The 16,287-nt window shown below is 46.6% G+C and overlaps 3 protein-coding genes across 4 annotated transcripts in view; 1 reads left to right on the top strand and 2 right to left on the bottom strand.

The window, feature by feature from the left end:
* Positions 1-13,222, bottom strand: part of L (zinc finger protein Lobe) — a 98,565-nt gene extending 85,343 nt beyond the window's left edge. The window contains exons 1-4 of the mRNA XM_033480087.2: positions 12,655-13,222; positions 11,954-12,105; positions 688-768; positions 409-474 (exon numbers count right to left, since the gene is read on the bottom strand). Of these exons, the coding sequence (XP_033335978.2) occupies positions 409-474; positions 688-768; positions 11,954-11,993 (187 nt within the window). The 5' untranslated portion in view covers positions 11,994-12,105; positions 12,655-13,222. The remainder of the gene's footprint in view (positions 1-408; positions 475-687; positions 769-11,953; positions 12,106-12,654) is intronic.
* Positions 13,223-13,377: 155 nt separating this feature from the next.
* Lamtor4 (Late endosomal/lysosomal adaptor, MAPK and MTOR activator 4) lies at positions 13,378-14,315 on the top strand. 2 transcript variants are annotated; one of them, XM_033480089.2, is made up of 3 exons: positions 13,378-13,578; positions 13,838-13,917; positions 13,981-14,315. In XM_033480089.2, the coding sequence occupies exons 2-3, from the start codon at positions 13,846-13,848 to the stop codon at positions 14,221-14,223; spliced, it is 315 nt and encodes a 104-aa protein (XP_033335980.1). In that variant the 5' UTR covers positions 13,378-13,578; positions 13,838-13,845; the 3' UTR covers positions 14,224-14,315. The 2 variants fall into 2 exon arrangements, with proteins under 2 accessions (XP_033335980.1, XP_076381378.1); XM_076525263.1 differs by having other exon boundaries at positions 13,561-13,686.
* Positions 14,316-14,360: 45 nt separating this feature from the next.
* On the bottom strand, positions 14,361-16,013 carry LOC117226095 (coiled-coil domain-containing protein 130 homolog). The gene is made up of 5 exons (XM_033480088.2): positions 15,867-16,013; positions 15,389-15,706; positions 15,060-15,320; positions 14,816-14,948; positions 14,361-14,753 (listed from the first exon to the last, which is right to left on the bottom strand). Exons 2-5 carry the CDS (start codon positions 15,698-15,700, stop codon positions 14,521-14,523), a joined length of 939 nt encoding a protein of 312 aa, XP_033335979.1. The 5' UTR covers positions 15,701-15,706; positions 15,867-16,013; the 3' UTR covers positions 14,361-14,520.
* Between the last annotated feature and the right edge of the window lie 274 nt (positions 16,014-16,287).

Raw genomic sequence — 16,287 nt, 5'->3', positions numbered from 1 at the left:
TTACCGTGATTAGAAGTCCTTTGCGTCTACGTTTTAAAGTCGACGTAGCTTGCGAGATTTCAGCAAAAATGATTGTTTGACATTTTTAATAGCGGCTGAATATGTAACAAAGAACAGACGTTTGCTTCGATTTAAAAGAAATTAATAATATTCGTACACAGAGAAGGTTGTGCACGCGTGTATTACACAGGAAGGCTAGCACGATGGATGGCATCGAGGATGTTCGCAACAGGATCCGGGAATGCAGAAAATTAATTTCGCAAAGTGAACGGGGATAGCGCGGTTGATTCGGCGATGGGATTTTAAAATGAATATCCTCGGGTCGGGTAACAAGAACGGCCGATTCATCGGCGTGGAAAAGTCAAGACACGCGGGGTCAGCTAATTAGTTTTTAATCGTTCGACTCACCCTCGGAATGACGACTGAACGCCCGCTGCAGCTCCTCCTCTTCCTCCTCCTCCTCCTCCTCGTCCTCTGTAACGGAAAAATTATTCGCATCGAGACCGGCGAACTTTTCAGTCGGGCGGTGGAAGAGCGGGAGGGAAAAAGAAAAAAAAAGAAAACGAAAAAAGGAGGGGAAAGAGAACGAAAAAGAGAAACAGGAACGAGTGCGCGCGAGTGCGCGCTCTCCCGGAGCAGATTTACGCAAACATTTGATAACGGTGGAAAGTATTTAGTAACACTCACGCTTAATTCCCGTTGTCCCATTATCCTGCTCGGTTACCTCCAGGACATTCTGCTCGTTCCCGTCCTCCCACTCCTCGTCTCCTGCGGAGAGAGAGACAAGCGGCCATTAATTCCGTCTCATTTGCATATCACCGGCCAAGAATGAAATCTGTATTTGCGGCGGAAAAAAACAACAGGCAAAAAACAAGCCCGCTCTCTACCCGACACCGCGGCTAACATGAATATGGATTTCGGGTAACGGCGACCAGACGATTAATAATAAGCTCTTAGGGCAGTGACGAGACCGAGGCACCCGCGAATTTACGTAAAAAGTATCGACGCGAGTCGCCTCGATACTCTCTCTCTCTCTCCGATATAATCCTATTAATTCGCGTCCGTTTCTTCGACGGATCGCCGTTGTTTTATCGCGCGGTCTTCCTTTTTCCGCAATTAGATACTCTCGACTCGCTGTCCTGATCGAGCTTCTGCATTATGTATCGGATTACTTTCTATAAAACAACTTTGTCGTGAAACAATGTTCTAAACATTTTTTGAAAATAAAACTGACATTAGCAGAGCGCTTTTATGAAGACAAACTCCATCAATATACAGCGAGCAACGAGAGTATTCGGACAGCTTTTAAAACGCAACAGTTTTTTGAAAGTTCGACGAAATAACTTTTTTTCGGTGTCAGGCTAACCAGTATACTGGACAACTGGGCCGGGGAGAAATAGATTTTTGAAACAGCAAATAGACTATAAATATTCTCGCGTAATACAGAATTCGGCGACTTTTTTTGAAACAGTAATTACATATGGATATCGCGAAGTTGAATACATTTGAAATGCTATTCATTTCCACACGTAACTATTATTTCGAAAACAGCTCATGTGCCAAATTCTGTATCGCGAAAAAATTGCAATAAAATACACGAGTCCGAGTTAACGTCCGAAACAAGGCTCCAACAATAAACTATTCGAATGCCCCGAGATCTGGCAGATAAAACTTCGAAAATCGACTCGTTGCTTGTCACACGTGCTCCGCATTCCCTGCTCGCGGCAGTAGAATCAGCCTGCAATGATCAGACGCCCCGAAAGAAGGAATTCAATACCGAACAGTAAATTCGCGCACTAAATTCTGCGGCCTTCGACCGATTGATTTGTAATACTCCGAAACGATGTCGCTCGTAAAAGATTATCCAGCGGAGCGTGTAACGACATCGGCCAGAATATCGGCGTCGAAAAAAGACGGGGCCGGTCAGTCCGCGAATGGGTTAATCATTCGACCAGGTTGACGAACGATCTCGTTTAGGTAAAAGCTGAGGCCGGTCGGGTTTTACAAAAAAATCCGCATTCGACACCTTCGGAAATACTGGCAATCGGCCGGAGTGGCAAGTTGTTCGACCGCGGGGGTGGATCGAGAGAGACAACAATCCGGAAGGGGCGGAGAGGATCGAAGAGCGCTAGACAGAAAGAGAGAGAAAGAGAGAAATGGAGAGAGGGAGAGAGATAGATAGGGAGATACAGAGGGAGAGAGAGAGAAAGAGAGACTAGGGAGCAGTGGAGGCGGGTGAATGGAAAATAACAAACGACCTGTTGGCCACGTGGACAGGGGTGTAATTTTTTAAGTTTAATTTTGTGGTCCCGCGTGACAAACGGATGGCTCTGGTATACGGTAGCCACGTCACTGCGCTCCGCGGGTATATTTCATTCCGAAAACACGGCTCGTCGTTTCGCGTTTGATGATATACAACAACGAACGGTCCTTCCTCGGACCGGCTCCATATACATTACGATCGACCCTTTTAGTCAGCGATTCCAAAACGTCCGGCATGTACATTGTCATGGCGCACCTTGGGATGATTAAAAGCTTGGCCTAACCGGAGGAGAATATCTTCCACCGAGCGAGTTTCTGCACGATGCTTTCTTAGCATTGCGTGAGATTGTTCAATCGCGAATGCAGCTCGAGAGTGAACGTAATAAGTGTGAAAGTATAATCAAATGTGGGATACACCTGTCGATGCTACTGGAATGCGTAAAAAATCGTCTGCATCGATTGTACAAAATAAGAGTCGAATAAATATATGCACTTCTTCTTCCAGCCACATCAGTAAATACAGAACATGTAACGAGATTCTTACATTGTCGCGATGTCTTCGCCGTTTTGTATTCCGCCTTTCCACCGTAATCGCGTAAAATCCACGGCATAGCGACGACGAATGAACGAGTGTAGCAGAACGCATAAGGAGCGTAAAAATTCCGTTTCAGCTTCAAAATTATTATGATCGAATTTCCGGCGCTCGCGAACACGTCTTCCAAGTTTAAAGTCCAGTTCCACGAAAGAAGTACTCGGTGAATGGTCAGCTCAGGTAGAATGGAGGAGAAACGCCGGATAAGACACGAAACAGCATCGCGTTTTCATGGGGATGGTAATCGCGAAAGTTTGATGAGGCTCCCGGAGAAAATTCCTGCGACCATCGACTTTATTGGAAAGCCTCGGGAGAGCCAGCTGAACGTCCTCCCATAGACGGAAGGAGCATTAGCCCGGTGACGAGAAACAACGGGCGCATCGGAGCAAGGGAATGGAAGCCGGTCTTAAATATTCCAGAAGACATCAGCCAAGGCACCGCTGGCAACCACCCTTCGATTGAACCTTCGCACCCTCCGCCCTGTCAGCTGTCAAGGCTTCTGTCGGGACGGCGCGTTTCGCGTCTCGCTGCCACGCCGGCGATATCAACGGTTAATGGTTCATCCATCATCGAGAGGACTCCTGCAGAGCCGAGGAGTTTTCTCCGTCGGTTGCTGCTACTTGTCCCGCTAATTGCCGCCGATTCCACCCCTGCGAACCGGATGTCTCGCGCCATCGACGCACTCTTTCCTTGACACAACTTCGCTGCCTCGAGGATATTTATTCCGGTATCCGCCGCGTGGATTTCGCGTTTGCCGCTGGGATTTTCGGTCAAAAAATATCGAAACGATTCCGTGACACGCGTCGAAGTATCCGTAACGCGGCAAATTTTTCTACGAATTTTTACAATCAAGCTAAAAACCGACAGATCCTAATTTTCTCCGACAACTCCTGATTGAACTATCGCAAGCGAAGGGTGAACATTCGGCATAAAGTGTTTTCTCAGCCGGCCGACGAGTACGACTAGCAAATGTTACGAGTGTACCTTGGTTCTAGGACAGCTCGGGACAGCCGCGTCCTTGAAATCCCCGTGCCGAATGAATAATCGCATGAGGAATCAGCGGATCGCGACAGCCGCCCCCGCGTCCATTGTTTCCGCCGTTTCCCCCCGTGCCAGAATTAAGATCCACGACGGATCGAGATGCAAAATCCAATCTCCCCGGGCGTGGGGTTTCCGGCCAGCCCCGTGGAATACCGAGTGGCTGGTTCGTATGCTTGCCGCGGCACCCCGGGACTCGATCTATCGTAAATACTGTAAACAATTCGGCGGCGAGGCCGCAGAATAGCCCGGTCGGACAATAATCGTAAAGGTAAGGGGATTGGCTATCATCTCGGTCGGGCCCTGGTCCGCTTGTGTAGCTTTATGCGGCCGTGCACCTGTGTTTATGTACGATATGAGCGTAAGAAGGCACGTAATACGGTCTCTCCTGTCTGGTCTAGGCGCAGCGGTGTTCCGGCTCCCGACTCGGCGGCCGGGACAAAGACGGCGATGTAAGCTCTCGAAAATACAGCTCGGGCAATCTCGGGGCCCTCCCATCCCCGTCCGGTGGTACCCGGGCAACGTTAAACGGATGTATTATTATGACCCACGTGCACCCTCGTCCCGAGGATAACTGCATATTGCGGCTTAACCCCGTACGTTGTACTTTCGATAACGCTTACAGATACATTCGTAACGGCGCGTGACGTAGGTGGACTGTAAAAGACCGGCGGCCAAACAACCCGCTGGAAAATGTCTTCTTCCGGTTACGAGCCAGGAAAATTCCAGAGTAGCGGCGGAGGCTCCATGGCCCGTTCCGTTTGTTCCTTTCTAATTTAGGATAGTTCCCGGCGCGCGGCGGGACGAATATATACCGGTAGGAGATTCGAGGCTCTTTCGCGGAAACTCTTTGAAATCCGTGATCTTTGAACGCCCGGCTGATGGAATGCGGTTAAGACGGAAGAAACGTATTGCTATAAGCCAATCTATATGCGCCGGGACGATAACTGCATATTGAGGCTAAGCCTCGCCCGCCGTAGACCATGCTGGATCTCTCTCGCGATGAAACGCCTTCCCATCCTCCCATCGGCGGCTTTCGGCGATGTCGATTCGGCGGGGAATAATTTAATCCACGTGAAACCAACAATCGCACTTCTAGATACTTGTCTCGACGAAACGTCCTGACACGGAGGGGATAACGAAGACATAAGCGATTAAGGACGCGGAGGAATAGAAAGGGTGCGCGCGGGTCTCTCGAAGCGGGTTGATCCGGCCCATAAGCAGCCCCGCGGTCCGTGTCCGGCCGCGGCGGGGTCAACTCGTTACGATGCCTGGAAGGTACGAGGGGGGGAAACGGCGACTGCTCCCGATTACCGGTTACGATAATCTCGCTAACGATATCTCGGGGAGAATCGGCAGGTCGCGGGAGGCCCGGAGACGTCGATCCCGGAGGCTGGTGGAGCGGTTAGGAAGCCTGGCTGGCAGGGTTTCGAGTCATTAATCGATACGCCCGTGAATAAAGGAGCGCCCTGCGGGTTATCCGGACCGACTGCTATCTCTGCTCCCCGGTTGCAGCCGCCGCCGCCGTACGTCTTGGACTCGTGACAGGCAGCCAGACAGCCAGAGAGAGCCGGGCCGAGCGAGAGAGCAGCCATTGGGAAGGGCTGCTCTGGCTGCTGCGGTGGATGGCTGCTAGGCTGGCTGCTTCTCTGCCTCTCTGCTTGCTTGCTACTGCTCTGCTGCTCTGCTGCCGTTGCCGCTACTGCTGGGTGGCTGCTACAAGGGAAGTCGAGCTGATTCCCGAGGGAACCGAACCCCGCAGCCCCACACGCCCGCACCCCGCGCCCGGCCAGCACTGACGCGGGCTCAGACTCCCGCGGGACCCGGAGCATCCGCCGACGAATACCCTCTGGCTCCGACACGGTACCTGGAGCACACCCGGGATATTGCGGATAACTTTGGTGCCACCGTTCCCGCCCGAGTATTTCTTTTATCGATCGGTCCACCGACCACCGGGGATCATCCAAGGACGACCGACACCGAGTCAAAGGGGAGGAATTGTTGTTGCCTTTCAATTCGAACGTCCTACCGCAGCCACCCAACCCGCCTCCCGAGGTCCTCTTCTGGCGCATACAACCGATACCGACTTGATTCTTTTATCGATTCGCCGCTACCGGAAGATAACCGAGGGCTGTTGCCTTCTAATTCGAACAAGAAACTAGCTTCGACTGTCGAGATATTACGAGCCCGGGACCGTCCTATCGAACAACCGATACTAGATCAATGAGACACGGGAGACCCGGCAACGCGACCCAGCTGTGGCTACAGAGATTCCAGCGAAAGAAGGTTCTCTGGGTCGGGGACCATCTGCTTAGAAAAGCAAACGACATCGCAGACTTCCGCGGGGACATTGACGTCCGCAGAAATCCATTTTCCTAAAACTGACCGCGCCGTGCGGCCTAAGAGTATCGCCGCGTCTCTGACCTTTTTATCGCAATGCGAGGCTCGTAACAAAGTGAAAGAGGCATGGGGGCGGGAGGGAGAGGAGGGTCAAGCGGGCGCAACTGGTGCACGCGACGGCTAGTACAAAAGGTAGGCAGCGATTGCGATTCTCGTGGCAGGCGAGACGCACAATTCGCCGCAAAAGGGACGCCGTGCCGAGCGGATCCCGAGCGCGGCCCGAGCGGAGCCCGAGTCGGACGAACGTCGACGCGTGGCCTCGCCTCAAAGGAATACCGCATCCCGGGAATGTCTCGCCGAGAGAGACACAGTCTTCTTCGCCCGATGCCGACACGTCTCTCTCTCTCTCTCTCTATCTCACTCCTCTCGTCCCGTCTCTCCTCACCTTCCTAGGGGGTAGCTACGCAGCCTTCCGCATGCCGAGCACTTTTAAAACAGTCTCAAACGTCCCGAACGCCGAACGGCCGCCCACTTTATCTCTCCGCTTGCACATTTCTTAGGCGTTCCTTTTGCAACAGTGCTATACCGAGAACGTGCTCCGGAGACAGCCACGGCTCATCTGCCTCTCCCGTTCACCTCGCGGTGACGCGTTAACGTCGACATATCGCCGGCAACCCCATTCACCTCGACGCCGTGAACCGATTCATACAGGAACCTGCGCACCTTCCATTCAGCATTTCCTTACACGAGTTTTACCATGCTTCTCCAGGTTCTCTAGGACATGTTCTCGTGTAATTCGCGCATCGAGGTTCTAGTAACCATGTGCACTCGACTGGTGACTCCGACTCGCACACTTAAAATTGTTATACACTGTTGAAAGTGTAATTGTTGCACGAGTCGCAATATTCAATTTCACATATAAAAGGCACTTAGGTCGTACAAAATGGAAATACTGTAAGTCAGAAAAGCTATTTCGAATTCAGAGTTGAAATGGCTTCACAAAGTGCAATTTTTCAATTTCTCCCTGTTCGAAACACCGAACTACATTGCGTTAATTATGATACGACGTGCCAGACGCGTATCGACGCGTAAACCTCGAGTCAGAAGCAAACTTCGGGAACACCTGTAGGCGTCGACTTGAACGCGACATGTTCGAGTAATTCATGCAAAAGAACATGAAAGAGAGAACAGAATTAGAACGGTTCGCGGATCGAAGCGTGACGATAACGCCGAAGTGATCTTTCCAATTTCCAGGAGAGGGATGATGAACTACGTTAATTGGTGTGCGGAGGTGGAGAGCGAGTTGGTTTATCGCGAAGAGGCAACCGCCGTAAGTAGAAACAGACGGACCGCGACAGACATCTGGAGAACGGTGTTACCGTTCTGGCCGAGTAACCTTTGCAGTACGCCCGTGGTTCCGAGGGTTTCTGGGTCGAGGTAATTTTTCTGAGAAATTCTTTTACCACGGAACGAGATCCACGGGCCGGGAACCGTGGATTCTCGACGCGGATATTTCGTCGACCACGAAAACGTCGAGGGTCGGATCGGGTTTGACCGATCGCGGTTCGATATCCAGGTGGACGATGCGACGCGACGCCAGCGCGACGTAACGCGATGGAACGCGACTAGATGCGGCCAGATGCAACGCGCGGAGGGTGCACAGACAGAGATAGCAGGAACGCGTAATTTCGTTGTCGAAGGAGCGGAGCGCAGAAATCGCGCGTTTCCGGCGAAAGCAATTCGCTGTCGTTCGATCGGATCAACGGACACCAGCATCACCGGCATCACCACCACCATCGAGGGCAGCACCGCCACGTTCAGAGCATCACGTACACGCGGTTAGCCACGAAATAGCAAGCCCGGCCCCGATAGCATTGCGAGAGCGTAGGTGATATACGGTGTCGCTAATTAATGCACGATAATGAACCTGGGCGCAACCGAAGCTGTATTAATGGATTCCAATGCCCCGTCATAACGTGGACGATCCGTAGGTACATCGGAACCGTTCGTAATTGCGTTAATGGAAGGGCCCATCTGTTTGCGCTGCCGGCTTTCGGGTTACTTCTGCTCGTCACTCGTCCACCAAATAATCGCGTCCCCAAAACGAGCGTCGAGGCTGCCCGCGATTATGCGAATGTCCTATTATATCGCAAAGATTATTACTCCGTAAGCTCGATTCCCTCTGTTCACCTTTTCTTTCGTTTGAAACGGAAACGCGTGGGGAAAATCGTAGCTCATTTTTTGCACTCGAGCTTTGCGAAACGAACGTCGTAAGTGCAATAACCAGATCGATGTATCCGCGAAAACGCGATCGACCGAAAAAAAGAATAGCGAATTATGCATCGGTATACCGAATCGGACGTACCGGACGTACGTCTCAGGGAAATAATCGAATGCGAACTTTTTAACGATCACCTTCGGGTTACGTATTATTATTCGATGTTAATATATTCGATATAATATTGGAATATTCGCGAGCTTCCGATCGTATGAACGTAAAGCCGGCCGCAATGGCTAGAATCACTGCGCATTATGCTTCAGGATCGTGATTGTAATTTGCGTGTGTCGCGCGAATCCATAATAATAATCTCCTAATTAACGCATGGACCCAGACGATTATTCGCGGTTTCGTTCGGCGCATCGAAGACCAGCTGCCTTTCGTTCGCGGCACTGATTAAGAATGGATTGCTCTATTCTGTTGATAAGCAGGACTTGCAAATATACATATATATCGATGCTCTATTTAAAGAAGCCACTTCGATGCACTTTTTGGAGCCGTTCGCAGGGACCTTGAAGTATTTAAAGATCTCGTAAGAATTTTTTGAACGTCCAAGCAAGGTTAAAAGGTCCTGTCGAGGACTACGCAAGGCCTGTGGTGCTCGCGAAAATTTTTCGAATGTCTTTGGGACATTGTCTGGAGTTCCTAGAGGGTCTCGTGGGTCTTTTCAGGATGCTCGGGGGCTAGAAATTAGTCGTAATCGATCGATGATTATGTAATTCGGGAAAGACTGGTCCGCGGGACCTCGAGACGACGGTACAATGTAAATTTCCAGCTTACGCTTTTAATCCCTTTAACCGCGCCACCCCTAAAACTTAATCCACTATTAGTTTTTGCAGTGACAGCCCTAATTCCTGCCCGGTGGTTATAGTGATTATAATGCAACTTCTAACTAGGATTAAGTTGGCGGCTGTTCGTTAAATTATTATGCGAGGCGCGCCACGAACGACGCGGCGCTCGAAAAGTAGGCGGTCCTCGCGCGAGAGAAGCATGCGAATTTCTTCGACGAATACAGCAAAAAATGAAGACGCGCCAATCGAGAAATCCTATGTCAACGAAAAAAAAAGGAAAAAATAACCTACTCCGAGCCTGTTGAAATGAAGACGCGCCAACGATTGGACTCGTTGAATAGTAAAAGATCGAAAATAATCGAACTTTCAAATTAGAGAACAGCGTAACAAGATCGAATTGGTTCGTTTCGAATTTCGATTGGACGTACGGGACGACGTTCGCCCGTCTGTTAAACTTGTTTAAGTTTAACAAACCGAGTTCAATTGTAGAAATTGAACCTTAACTGTTACACCTCTATTAAAACTTACGTAACTATTATCACCGGTGAAAATTTAGTGGTTGATCGTCGACGCTGAACGTGTGTTAATAATTTTCCTTACGATCATATTATCACCACAGACGAATAAGGAAACAGCGGTCCCACAGACCGGCAATAACAGTTAATGAAATCGATGAAACCATGATCGTGTTCGAAACAAAATAATGAGATCCTGTGACGAATTTTTCAAATCGGTGCACAGTGGCCGAACGTTTTCATTTCGCCAAGGCATCGTAAGACCGTCGAGCGACGGGACCACCTTCGTAGAAACACCATGGAAATCCCGTGAAACCAGGGGGAGGGGGGGGGCGCGCGTGCGACTCGCATAAACGCTCGGTCCCGCGACGATGGGAACAGGAAGAAGCGGAAACAGCGGCCTCGAGGACGAAAACTCGTCGTAGACGAGCCGGAACGTTAGACGAAGATGCGCCGGGGCCGCAGGGGGCACGGGGGCGAGAAAGGGGGTGGAGGCCGCGGGAGGAACGAGAGAACGAGGGAGGTGAAATAAAAGAAACGGGCGGGAAAGGCCAGCGGGATGAAGCAAGTGAGAAAATAGTAAAAGCGAGATAGGAAGGGAGCGCAGCAGCGCGACCAGAATTGGATAGGATAGGAGAACTGGTGATTACAGAGGCCGGGAATTCCGTGGGGAGAGGCACCGGTCCCGCGGGTTTCCACCTAATTCCATCCTGGCTGACTACTGACTCTGTCTCCCTCTTTTCATCTTTCTCTTTCCATCCCGTTTCTCTCCATCTACCGCGGCAGCCACTCTACACGAGTTCTCCTCTTTCTCTCTCCCTCTCTATATATCTTTCTCCCTCCGTTTCCCTTCCCACACCCCTTTAACTATCCTCCCGTCTTCCCTCCTCGCCTGCTGCTTCTTCCACTTTCTCCCTCTGAACAGGGTGGTCCGTCATCGGCGAGAAATAACTGTACCAATTTTTACGCGCGTTCGCTGAATTTGTTCGCCGGCAGCTCGTTCTCTCTCGGTTTTCTTTGACCCTGACACATCGCGGCGACCGGGTCGTTTTGACCCAATTGCGGCTGTCCCCGCGTTTATTAGTTCGATTCGATTCGCTCCGCGCAACAAAAATGTTCGAAATGCCTTTTTCTCGTCGTCGTGAGTTCGTCGAGATACGAGGCGGAGAAGTGTTTGTGATCAATACTTCGTAGTGTCTAAATCGCTAATTAACCCTTTTAGTGCCGGTCAAAAGAGTCGCGCGCGCCTCGGCGAAATATATACAAAACCGGTTCGATGTGGTCTGATAAAGCCTCGGAAAGAAATTCTAAAGCTGACAACTAGGAAATTAAAAGAACGGGTTAAGAAATAATATGTTATTTATTATTAATTAGAATTACTGTTACTTATTAGAGTTGCTAAGGAAACGATAACTTCTCGAGCATGACCAACAACGATGCATCGTTGTTGGACTGTAAAAGGGTTAATGCAAGAACTGCGCAACGTGCAACAGCAATCGGTCGGTGGTGTTTCGACGATGTTTTGCTTGCGGAGAACAGAATGAATACATGACACGATTTGTATCTGCAGCAACGTCTTTCGCAACGTATCACCGGTGACCAGTCCCCTGTATTTGTTAATTCGTTGTGAAATATTTCTCACGTTTCCGCGTTTCCTACCACGGTTTATCGTATTCTCAAATTTCACGGTGATATCCTTTCTTCTCCGTCCGAGAAGCCCCAAGGACCCCGATAAAGTTCGAATCGCACACGTGCCATCGGTCACGAATTCATAAACACGGAAAAACGAACGTGAGAGAACGGTGAAAAACGTTGCGCCGTCAAGGCCGACGCGGCTTCTGCATTTTCGAATTCCTATGCTTCCGTTTGAATTGTTTCTAGCACGCGCCAATTACGAGATACAATAATGGATTCAAATAAAAGTGTCATGGCTGACCGTTTCGCTGTTGCGCGCCAATTTAGACGTTCTCGAAGACAACGCAACGATCCATCTCGTAATGAGATTTTCAAATGAATCCGTTTATATCGCATTAAAGGACTAATTAATTTGACTGTAAGTCTTCTAAGAGGTTGCAATGTCAACTCGGCCATGCCGTAAAGATTGGATGAAAGAACGAGGAAGAGAAGGATTACTCACGTTTGAGAGATCGCGGCTTCGCCTGCTTCCTCCTGGACATAGCAGCGTGGCGTTCGTCACTCCGCTGGCCGGATCGCCAATGACAGCTCAGCAGAAACGTGGATCCCAGTCACATTTCGCACTTCCTTCGGAAACTCGATACGATCCGCGCACTGAAAACAACGTCCGTCGCGAAACCGCACCGTTAACAAAACCCGCCGGTGGTCCCTGCCTCGCGAGACACGCAACCGTTAATGAAACTGTCGCGGTAACGTGGACGCGACGAGGAACGACATCGCGCGAATTCGAACGAGGAAAAAGTATCCGGTTACCCGCGCGACGTTACCATGGCGACAGGGAGTAACATCTCGTTGCGACAAGTCGCACGACCTGCGCTGCAGCTAAGAATTGTGTTTATCACGTTCGATATGCCACATTGTTCTGTCGACGATAAACTATCGCGTTCGGTCCTCGTCGATCACCGAAATGTAGTTCGAAAATGCGGCGAGTGAATTGCAATTTGTTACACGACACGACGTCGATGGGAAAACGAATAAAATCGGTGCGTCGTTGGACGCGTTTATTTGGGAGAACGATTCTCGTGCACCGGAAACCACGTGGCTCCAATTCAAACTCGCGTGTCCACACGGTACAACATGTCGCGACAGATTGGAACGATCAACGAGCGCGACTCGAAAGTCGCGCGACGAATGACTGCGTACCTGATACCGCAAACTGCCTCACGCAGAGAACCACTGGGAACGAACTGCGCACGCGCCACCCTTACTGATAGCGTTCCTGCGCAATCCCTTCTAATCTCGCGTCAACCCTTGGACAGACAACTGTCTCTGCAACAAAACATGCGAACGTTTCTATCACATTGTATACTGTTTTTTTCAGAGAACAGATTGCAAATATGTTCATGATCATAATAGCTGCACTCTGATACAATCTGTAATAGCAGAGAGAGAGAAATGTAGTGGACAACTAATATAACTATGAGCTTGCTACAAAACGAAATTTTCCATCGAAATCTTTACGTGTACTTTTTGTACCTAATTCATATTAGGTTGACCCAGAAGTTCCTTGCCTAATATGCATGTCTGATACTGTTACACAATATGAACCTAAACCTTTACTTTACTTAGCCGCACTATTCGTTTGCTTAAAAATTCTAAATTCACGCTGCTGAATTCACCAATTCACATTGGCTGAAAACAAAACGAATCTTTGGGACAACCTAATACTTTAACTAAGCAAGAACATCAATGAGCTAAACTTTTTAAAAACTAGATAAATTGGACCAAAATCATTTTCACCATAGAAAGATAGTAGTAAATTAGTATATAATGTAATATTCCATTATTTCCATTCGCCAGTCTGTCCCACATAAGATCTATTGTTTGAAGTTTGGTGGTTACGATATTTCATCAGAATTCTACATTGCCGACGTGAACGAATGACCAGTTGTCCTGTACAAACAGATAATAAGTTCATTGTTATGACACCTCAAAGATTGATTTTGTTTTGGATACATTGAAGTCGAAGTAAAAACCACGATATAATCTGTCTGTTTCTCGAAACCTTCGTCGATTGTGTTTAAATTTGCAACATTCTACGTGTCTACGACTACGATCTTTGAATAGGTTAGAATTCCGACAGTTGACAAAAAGATTGTGTTAACGTGTTAACCCTCGAACGCAGGGTTATATCGACCCAATTGTAACTGTTCATTTGTTCAATTAATTATTTACGTATGTAACATATGATATATGATGTTGAGAAAGTACACACGAGCTATTGTAATCAAAATATTGCCTGCGTTTTTCCTTGATTATCAATCGTTCGAGAGTTAACAAAATTTTGAATTATAAGATTTCTTAATCACGACTGTCATAATTACAGATACAATCATGCTGTTGCTGGAACGAATCCCAGACCAAATTGGATATTTGGTTTTAAAAGAAGATGGAGCGGTATTAACGGTAATTATTTTGTTAATACAATGTACCGAGAAAAGAGGAATTGATCAATTTAATTTGTTACAGTCTGGAGGTGAATTGGAAAATGACGAAAGAATTGCAAACATTGTTTTGGGTCTTGTCACATTGACAAATAAAATTGATCCTAAGGGATTTCCCAGCAATGAAGCTTTTGACAAGATATCCATAATATATCCAGATCATTGTTATATTATTTGTCTTTCAAATAAAAAAATTCATGTAGTTAAGAAAAAATTAGTTTCTGCAACTACTGCTGTTGTAGAGCAGCAACCTCATGTTGATGTATAAATGAAACTACTGTAATATTGTACAAAGATAAGATTGTGTATAAACATATGAACACAAAACTATTTCCAATAAATATATAAGACATTCTTAAACTTTCTACATAAATCATTGAAAAGTGTAAAATAATTTTGAAGATCTGGTGTCAAATCAAATTATATATAAGGTAGATAATATTTTCTTCCTTACATGAAGTTTGTTGACATAATGTACAAGTATAATGCATTGTTAGCAGAAAATAGTACAAATTGTATTAATTACACTTATAACTTATATTACACACGCTACTTCTAATAAATACTAAAAATCATTGTCAGTATCGGAACTATCGTAAGTGACTAGCGATGTACGTAACGTGGTAGTCACTGTTTCAGATGTCGACGGTTGTGGCTTTAACTCTGGTAGTTTTGGTATTTGACTTTTGTGTTTTTTCACATCGCTGCCTGAGGATACCGACGATAATTTTCTTAATTTGTCTTGCAAACGCACAGCAGAAACCAATCGTTTCAAGGGATGAGGCTTTTTCTTTCCATCTGTAACATGTGAAACAGGTATTGTAATCACTAGTGAAAATATATTATTTAAAATACCATACCTTTCTTATGCATCAACAACTTTGCTAATTTCACATCATCTTCATGTTCATTCACCAAATCAATATTCAACCCATTTTTTTGAAGCAGCATGTGGTCAATACCTTGCTTCTTCTGTAATTCTCTTTTTCTTGTCTGAAATTCAGCACATTTAAACGCAATAAATTAATAATTAACACAGATGCAATATATAACTGAATAACAATTACACAAGTAATTGCACAATAACAATTACATATAACATACTCTAAATGCAGTACGTAGTTCACAGTTTGAAGTGTAATCATCTTTCCATGCAGCTTCATTAAGTGCTATTGCACTCTCTAAAGAGGAATCACGTGACTTTGCTGTCTTTTTATCTTCTATACCATGCTCTAACTTATACATTGCATCATCGTAAAGTCTGCAAGACACTTCCTTGGTTTCTGGTACTATTTGCTCATTTTCTTTGGGGTCCCACCTATTTTCTTGTCGTCTAGCTCCACTAACTATTACATAATCTAGGTTCTGTAAAACAGCATATTCATTAAGCTTTGTACAACTAACAATATTGGCTTTTACTACAAACATCTTACTGCTGGATCTGTTTTAATTTCAAAATGATTATCACACAGATGACATTTCATACGAAACTGATACAGAGGTGTGCTATAATACATTCCAATTTTCTTCTTCTCAGCATTATAACGCACACCCATTCCTATGTGATTGCCACATCCATCACACCATATATTGTATGGCATCTCAAATCTGATAATAAGGATACCCATGTGTAATTTACGTGCTCTTTCACGTAACGCATGGGTTCCCAAAAATTTGTTAAGTCCCCCAACCTTTGGATCATAATCAGGGGGGTAATAAAGATTTGTCCCTTTACGTTCACCCATTGTGTTCTACAAATTAAACAAATTTTTCAAAATCATTATATTAGTCGTATCTTATACGTAAATGTCAAAATCCTTAACATCCAAACACATGAAAAACAAACAGTAAACTTTTAATGATGTACGAACAATATTATTCTACCATTGTTCTAAAACGTATAACTATTACCTTGCTTTTTTACTATGTATCCTACAACAAGATCCTGCAGGAAATATTATATTATATCAAAATGTATTTAACCTCACTTTTGTCTTCAGTTCCTTCCTCCACCTACCTAATAACTGAAACATCAGATTGTCTGTTTAGAGATGGCGTGGCGAATGTAGATTCGTCCTAGCGACAACAAAATATTTTCGTATTGAAATGCAAACATATTGTAAATTACATTTACACATTTTTTATAATAAAAGTGTTCAAATAAAAATATTCTTTAATCTAAAAAATAAGTCTTTGGGTAGGATAGTTCAAAAGGACTTGTACATTAGTTGTGCGGTGGAATACTTCTTTATTCTTTCGCGGACTTTGTCTCTCGACGAGTCGCGGTGCAGTTCTGAGCTTCGTTTTTTCACTCGCAGTTTGCCGTGGTAAA

This window comes from Megalopta genalis, chromosome 11 (genome assembly GCF_051020955.1).
Source record: "Megalopta genalis isolate 19385.01 chromosome 11, iyMegGena1_principal, whole genome shotgun sequence".
NCBI lineage: Eukaryota > Metazoa > Arthropoda > Insecta > Hymenoptera > Halictidae > Megalopta > Megalopta genalis.
The sequence above is the reverse complement of the archived record's forward strand: the minus strand, read 5'-3'. Positions and strand labels throughout refer to the sequence as shown.

Coding starts and splice junctions, on each gene's coding strand:
- Lamtor4 (XM_033480089.2), top strand. CDS start 13,846: ATGCTGTTGCTGGAACGAATCCCAGACCAAATTGGATATTTGGTTTTA. Junction 13,918..13,980: donor AAGATGGAGCGGTATTAACG/GTAATTATTTTG, acceptor AATTTGTTACAG/TCTGGAGGTGAATTGGAAAA.
- LOC117226095 (XM_033480088.2), bottom strand. CDS start 15,700: ATGGGTGAACGTAAAGGGACAAATCTTTATTACCCCCCTGATTATGAT. Junction 14,949..15,059: donor AACTACGTACTGCATTTAGA/GTATGTTATATG, acceptor GCTGAATTTCAG/ACAAGAAAAAGAGAATTACA. Junction 14,754..14,815: donor GTTGTTGATGCATAAGAAAG/GTATGGTATTTT, acceptor CACATGTTACAG/ATGGAAAGAAAAAGCCTCAT.